Source organism: Phragmites australis, chromosome 5, assembly GCF_958298935.1.
Source record: "Phragmites australis chromosome 5, lpPhrAust1.1, whole genome shotgun sequence".
NCBI classification, from domain to species: domain Eukaryota; kingdom Viridiplantae; phylum Streptophyta; class Magnoliopsida; order Poales; family Poaceae; genus Phragmites; species Phragmites australis.
In genome coordinates, this window is record NC_084925.1 from 5,015,593 (window position 1) to 5,023,328 (window position 7,736).

Genomic DNA, 7,736 nt, shown 5'->3' on the forward strand with positions numbered 1-7,736 from the left:
ATCTTCTCTCCACCATTGTAGGAAAGATGAATCATGAATGAATGATCCATTCCTTTTTTTTTGTCCTTTATTTTGCTTAGAAAGATGGCCAGGAGCACAGTATGCTCTTTCTTTCTTTCTTTCTTTCTTTCTTTCTGTGCCTTTCTTTCCCGCCTGCCCCAGATGTTCATTCCAGGAGGCAATCATTGGTGGAGCAACAAAAGCGAAGGCAGGTATCTCAGTCAATCAAGCCAGTGTCGTTTTCGCCATCAGTCTTTCTCCCTCAAAATACACTGAATCACTGATGCAAAAATATGCAAATATCTGGACTGATTGGTCTAACAAAAGCTTTACTAAATGAAGAAAAGGATGTGTTAGTTAACCCGCTTTTGATGCAAATTACTAGTTCGAATCTGTGAAAAAGCCGGTCAAAATGTACCGGTTGATTTGCCTGCTGCTGGATGTGGCATTGCTTTTTCCTAGACCATCATAAACAGTTTTGCTTCTTGACTGGTCAATCTTCTTACATGATTAAGCATACATTCAGCAGAAAAATGGTTCAATTTCATTGTTGATCACATATCATACTCTCGGTATCAGTACCCAGGTGGCATTTGTACAAGATCGGTCTATTTAAACCCTGAAACACTTGCGCATTACGTCTAAACAGTGCATTAGAAAAATAAAAATAAATCCTGTGTGATAGTATTACAGCTCATTGTTCATGTGACTACAATCTAACAAAGATACAAAATACACAAGAAAGAATGGTCTTCTCGATGGCATTATTGAACAAAGAAAGAATATTGACAGATATCTAATAAAAACACTATGAGAAACAAATATTTGTGGTGCCAGATCTACCATATGATGATTGCATCCACTGCAAGGACTCATGCTCTTCTCCTTATTTGTCACTAGACTTTGAATGTGCCTTCAGAATAATCACAAGGTGCCCTGTGCCTGTTGCTGCCATGAATCAATCGATTGAAGTATAACAGCAATACTATGGATGCGAGTGCTACTAAACCTCACTGTCACCAAGTACCAAATGGACTCCACAACAAACTAGATGGAAGTATTTGTCTTTGCTTCTATGTCAAAATTTGGATGGTGCCAGAAAGTGTGCAGCTGTCTCAACTATAGTTTCTGTAGAGATGAGATATCAAGTAACTGTTTGATGTTTTACCGCCATCACGGTTTCGCCTTGAGATTATTATGTGAATGATCTGACATGTCTTCCCCAAATGCCACAACGTATTCAATCTAGAAAGGAGATTCAAGTGACTCATCCCAAACATCTCCACTTGCATTGGAAGCATCTTCACCATCTTCTTCCGTCGCCAATCTTACATACTCTCTTCGTGCAAAACGATCCCAGTCTGTTAATGATGGCTCTTCACGCATCTGCACTTGCGTTGGGAAAGCATGTTGTGTTACCAGTGACACAAACCAATAATATCAGGTTATCAGTGCATGTTATCTGAATACAAGTAGGAGCTTGACTCACTTGGCGGATGAGGAATGGATCCCTAGCTTCGAAGACCATAAATTTGTTCAGATTAAAGAGGATGTTAAAGAAATGCCCAGACAGTGTGCACCTTCGGAAGTCTTTCAATGTCAAAAAGCTATCATCCTGGAACAAAAGTAATGCATAACTAATTCAGCATAAATTGTTTATAACTCGGCAATTCACAAAAAAAAAATCATAAAGTTATGGCGACCTCAGGTCCAATCATATCAATGAGCTGACACAAGATGTCCTCAAATAGAACAGGTTCCTGGGCCATGCATTCCATGCGATGAAGCTGCTCTTGAAAAAAGAACTGTAGTTCATTGTGTGTGAGTATGCCATTGCCATCCAAATCTATACATTTGAACCTGAAGAGTGATATCACCAAGCATAAATATGAGTTGGACTGTTCAACACTAAAAGCAGCTCAAATTCACAAGACAATATAGGCCAATGGATTTTCCTACTTCCTTTCTTGGTTCTTACTTCTTAGCATTAATAGAGGGCTGTGTTAATAAAGGATCAACCAAAAAGATCGATGAACATCTCCAAAATCACACATTCATTTGGTAAGCATCTGATTTTTAGAAAAGGAAGCCTTTGATAGAAGTACCACTAGTAAATAATTCTACAGTGATGGAATAACAATGAGACCAATAACCAATATAGGCATGATATTTCTTTTAATGAAAGTTGCTCTATTCAAAGTATGGGAATTTGTCGTGCCACTACCTTTTTAGTCTTTGTGTTGACATTAGTTTGAAGTCTTATAATGAACTCATCACTTAACTTTTTTGTGTGTAAATATCCTGCGAATAAAGATAGAAAGTCCTACTGTAATAAAGCTACCTCCAGCCTATGTTTTGCTAGATCCCTCGGAAAGGATGTGTTAACGATGTTCTAAAGAGATGGTTCCAATGGGTGCATGAAACGAATAAACTTTCAAATCATAGCATTGTATGTGATGCTGCATGATGGGAAGTGCAACCAATGATAAAAACTAAATTAGCACTAAAAATAGCTGGAGCATCACTCAATCGAGGTATTAAACCACACATCAGCAACCTACCAATATTCCTGGCTTGGCCCAGATGATTTGTCCTCTTCAGACAATATAAAATGAACGAAATCTTCATAGCCCATTTTCCCTTCAACCTTGCTGGTAAATTTCCTAGGAACCTGTTGTATATCCATTTAAAATTGTCAACATGCACTTAATATTAAAATGAACCTGAAGAGAACTTGAAGAATATGATATTGGTAGGAAAAAGAGGAAAACTAACCTCTGAGAAAATTCTGTCTACAATCCTATATGTCAATGCATGGTTTCCATACTTAATAAGATTTTCTCTATCAATAAAGAAATCGTGGTCTGTGTCCAGCTCCCAGAACTTGCAATATATCACATAGAAATGCTCATACGAGAAATACCTACAGAATAATCAATAAATTCAGTGTTGCGCATTGATTCCCTCATGATTAATGAAAGTTTTGGGTTGCCTTAAAAGAACAGCTGCACTTATTGTAGAGCCCAAAAAATTCTATACACAGAAAGGAGCAGAAGTATTAAAAAATTTATTTGAAGGTGTCACCTTAAAACTTTATTAATATCCTCTTCTTCATCAGCATGCCTGAGAGCACTAAGTAGATTTCCACGCTTCAGCTCTCTAAGTGTTAGATAGCCACTTCCAATTTGATTCAAGCAATAGAATATCCTATATACGACAGTCTCAGCTGACAAATAATGTTGTACAAGTCAAAGAAGATAAAAGATGGGAATTTGAAATAATCTACAAAATCATAGCATGGCAAAGATAATTTACCATATCTTTCTTGAAATTCAGGTGTGCTCTTTAAGAACTCCAGGCCAGGATGGTTGTCCAAAAGGTCTTTAAGAATCGGTTTAAAATCCTCCTAAATCAAGAAATCATTAAAAACATTGTTTAGAGAAGGACAACAGTGATGAACCACAAGCATGCTTTGCTGAAATAATCCATTTCTGAAGTCTTTCATTGTATAATGTTTTGGTAACAAGAGATACCTTTGTGAGGTAATTGTGATTCTGTTGCTTCAGAATTGTGAATACTTGGGCTGCACTATCCATACTCATCAAATTGCTATTCACCCAGAAATCAATGAAGGCCTCCCTGAAATAGTTAACACAATGCAAAGTCTATCATACAACAATTTCACACTCTGAGGACAAATAAATTTGCCAACTACCTTGTGACGAATCCGGTGTTCTCCTTATCAATCTTTTCAAACATAACAGTGGTAAAGAATGTCGGTAGTTTGCAGAGTTCCCTGGTAACCATCCGAAATTCTATTGTGGAACCAAAAGAGACACGCAAAAGAAAAGGATTAGATGACAGCCTCACAAACAAAATGCTACGATGAAGTCGGTTTCATGCTAATTTCTAGCTGTGCTTGCGTGCAATTACATGTCACAAAATTGGGCACAACAAATTTGGCATCAACCCCCTTATCTACTTTACACTTGCTGTCACAAATTCACTTCACTTTTAATCAAAAAACAGCAGAAAGGCACATCGAATTTGACACACCTTGAGCCCGAAGACCATTCGAATGCCCGGCGAAGAGCTGATCAACTGTCGATATGCACTGCTTCTTCACCTCATACGGCGGTGGCCGGCCATCTTGAAAATAAAACTACCAAACAACACCAACAATTCGATCGGCTCACTCACCCATGGCAATCGCCAATCCAACTTCGTGTAGATTCGCGAAATGAGAAAGGAAATGTGATGCAATCGAGGGATCATGAGGAGTTTACCTGCGGTATGACCTCCTTGGCGGCGCGGGCCGCGGCGGGTCGGAGCGGCGACGCAGAGCGGTTGGGCTGGACGACTCCGACCCCGCTGGGCCTCCTCGAGAGCCGCGGCGACCTCGGGGAGAGCGGAGGCACGGCGGCGCCCCCCTGCAGCATCATCGACGGCAGCATGGAGGCCCCCGGCCCCCCCGCCGCACCGCCGCCGCTCGCCTTGGCCTTCTGCACAAGGTTCCCCACCAGCGCGGCGGTGTCCGGGAGCGAGAGCCAGTGCGCGAAGAGGCGGTCGAGGACGCCGCGGAGCGCGGGCGCCCCCGGCGCGGGCACCTCCGGCGGCAGCTGCATGAGGTCAACCTGCAGCGGCAGCGCGCTCACGTGCGCCGCTGCGCTCAGATCCGCCGCCCCCGCCCCCGCCATCCCGGCGTCGGATCACTAGCCGCCGCTGATCCGCTCCGGCAAGCGATCTCCGGTGCGATCCCGTGGGAATTCGCGTCGACCGCTGGGAGGTGGCCAAGTCGGGCGCGCGGAGGAAGGCCGACTAGTTAACGGCAGGCCCCACGAATCTTGACGCCACCCCTACCGTCCGATCCATCGGCTGCGTGGCAAGCAACACACGTGGTCAACGGATCTGAGAAACGGACGGCGATCTCCAGCGCTACACTACACACGGCGATGTGACATTGCCGGTAGTGATGCGTTATGGTTCTTACTAGATATACTTGTGTATTACAACAAAAATATAAATATTAATAAAATAATAGTAAATATAAACTCAAAATATAAAGATATAAATACGTCATGAAAATATTATCAATGAATATATCGGAAGCGATGTTATAGTTTGGTTTCAGTGGAATTCGAAAAAGAAGCGTATTATCTGTAAATTTTCCTTCTAGTTTCTTTATTTATTTTTATTCATAGAACATGTTCCATATCTGTAGCCGGTAATGAGGCTAGAAAGATGAAGGACGAGGATGAATGATAAAAATAGGTAAATTAATTGAATTTTATTTTTTTATTATATATAAAAAGAGTATGAAAAAGAGATGACGCGAGAACCCACTCATGTTTTATATAGTAGAAATTAATAAATCTCAAAAGGAAAAAAATGTGTTCTCCTTGTTCATGCATCACAAAATTTCTTGGGGTAAAACTTTTGAGAAATGAATGGCAGAACACGCACCTGTTAAAATTGCATCAATACGCAATGGTTCAGCAGCAGGGAAAAAGGAGCTAGAGAACCAAAGGGCCTCTCAAGGATCACCTAGACTTGATCAAATAGCTGGTGAGAGAAAGAGGAAGCAACAATGGTAGAAACCTAACCATAAATAGAGGAGATTGGGAGTAGAGAGAGGAGGGTGGAACACATGGATGGAAGGGAAAGGAGGGGAGGCAAAGTAGGGCAAGAGACCACCGAAAAACTCGCCCATGTAATACTAGTTAGTAGTTTAGTTTTCGCCAAAGATAATTTGACACAGAAATAGGATTAAAGCTTGTAAGGATCCAATGTTGGGATGAAAACATGAAGGGAACAATTTATTACCATAAAGTCATTAGTAGGATTCACGTTCAATTTCTTTGTCTTGTTTGTCAGAAATTCTGAATCTTGCAATGGCAACATGATTGCCGGTTGTATCGACATCAGGAAGTAGATGATTGTTAGGAATTTCTGTTAACATGTGCGGTCGGTGCCTTAGAGACATGTTGCTCACCCGAAAAGAAGAACCTTCTTTTGGGAAGAAAACTGGATAAGAATATATTTTCTTCACCCAAATTAGCCTTGTATCGTAAGTCGATTCGACAAGATCGACCATATATATAAAAGGACGGGCGCCAACACAATTATAAGACAAGTTATTTTCTTCTTTTATACTCTATCTAATTGTAAATATAAGTAATTTAGATAAGATATTGATACGGTCTCCAACGTGACACTGATTAGTGATTTTTAAAAGATATATTACTTCAAATAAAATTACATATTATGAAAAAAAATTTAGCAAGGCTATAAATCGCGGGTTGCAGGGCTTCGTGGCAGAGTCCCCAAAAAACTATATCTCAGCTATCGCTAGCTTTCCCGGTTTGTGGCAGCACAGAAGGGTCCCGAGAAGGCTATACAAAACAGCCATTTCTAGCTATTTAGAACCCTGATTTTTAGTGATAAATCTAGTTATATCAATTTTATATTCCCAATCTATATAATTATTTATATATTGATGGTCAAAATTTAAGTTTGACCAATATAAATATTAAAATGACCTATATTTGCAATTAGATAGAGTAGCATACATATGCTCAAATGTCTTTTTAGAGCTGTACATATACTCTATTTTTAATATAAAAAGTTACAGTAGGGCCTCACCTCCTGTTTCTGATAAAAAAATATTTGCACATATGTCAACATAGTTTTCCATGATCTAAATATCTGTATTTTTTCCAGACTAGTAAGCATGCACATGGATCTACACGTCTAACAAAATAAATCTGATAATATTGTAGTGAGGTTCAAAGCAAGTTACATGTGTAGGTTTGTTGCAACACCAACCGATAATTTACGATGCTGTAGAAAAAAATTGTCGTTACACCTAGCATTTGCTACTTCCAGAGCAAGCTTATGGTTAATGGTAATCTTTTGAATTTTAAAGATATGTTTCATGACTCGAGTATCTTTAAACGGAGCCAATACCAGAAGCGAGTCCAATATAGAGAAAAACAATTACAAAACACAACATTTTCTGAGGCATTAGAAAAAATGCATTGGAATCCATGTCGCTAAGAAAATAACGAACCACACTGTTGAGGTTTTCACATTCAAAAGCCAATTTAAAAAAGTACAGATGACAGCATTATTCTGGCCTATTGAGCATATAATGTGTCGATTAAGACCACACATTAAGAACAACTATCCAGGACAACCTCGAGTGGAAGCTTACGTTTGAGCCAGTATTGTGTTGATTCATATAATTGACGAGTTCTTCAGTGGACGCTCCGCAGGGGGAGATGAAGGAATCATCAGGCGCCGATCTCAAGGATTCGGTAGTGCAGATTGATTTTGAGATCGAAACATAGGTCACCCTGCACTTCAATCCTGAGATCCGGCAAAAATCTATTAGTTTACACTTTAAAATGATGTCCATATTACACATTGCTAAAATCAAAACCGGTTAAACGTACATTCAAACATGGACATCCTGGATTGAGAGAATTGTACTCCTTTAATTATAAATGTATGGCGTTTTAGTCTCCTCAACTATTCTTTAAATATAAGTTATTTTAACTTTTATGTATTTTTTCTCTTTTGTTTCATTCTTACTCTTGTTTAATAAATACTACCACTCTCACAAATGAATGAGTTATTATTTTTAATGTAGAATAAATAAAGAGTAATAAGATCATTTGATCTATTTTCTTAATCTCTATACACAAATTTAAAATAACATACATTTACCATCAGAG

General features: G+C 39.4%; 1 protein-coding gene across 1 annotated transcript; it reads right to left on the reverse strand.

Moving 5' to 3' along the window:
- Nucleotides 1-635: 635 nt before the first annotated feature.
- LOC133918542 (serine/threonine protein phosphatase 2A regulatory subunit B''beta-like) lies at nucleotides 636-4,801 on the reverse strand. Its single transcript, XM_062362456.1, has 11 exons — nucleotides 4,287-4,801; nucleotides 4,057-4,162; nucleotides 3,716-3,815; nucleotides 3,534-3,639; nucleotides 3,316-3,406; nucleotides 3,085-3,226; nucleotides 2,776-2,923; nucleotides 2,562-2,671; nucleotides 1,704-1,860; nucleotides 1,490-1,615; nucleotides 636-1,386 (listed from the first exon to the last, which is right to left on the reverse strand). The coding sequence occupies exons 1-11, from the start codon at nucleotides 4,695-4,697 to the stop codon at nucleotides 1,246-1,248; spliced, it is 1,638 nt and encodes a 545-aa protein (XP_062218440.1). The 5' UTR covers nucleotides 4,698-4,801; the 3' UTR covers nucleotides 636-1,245.
- Nucleotides 4,802-7,736: the final 2,935 nt, after the last annotated feature.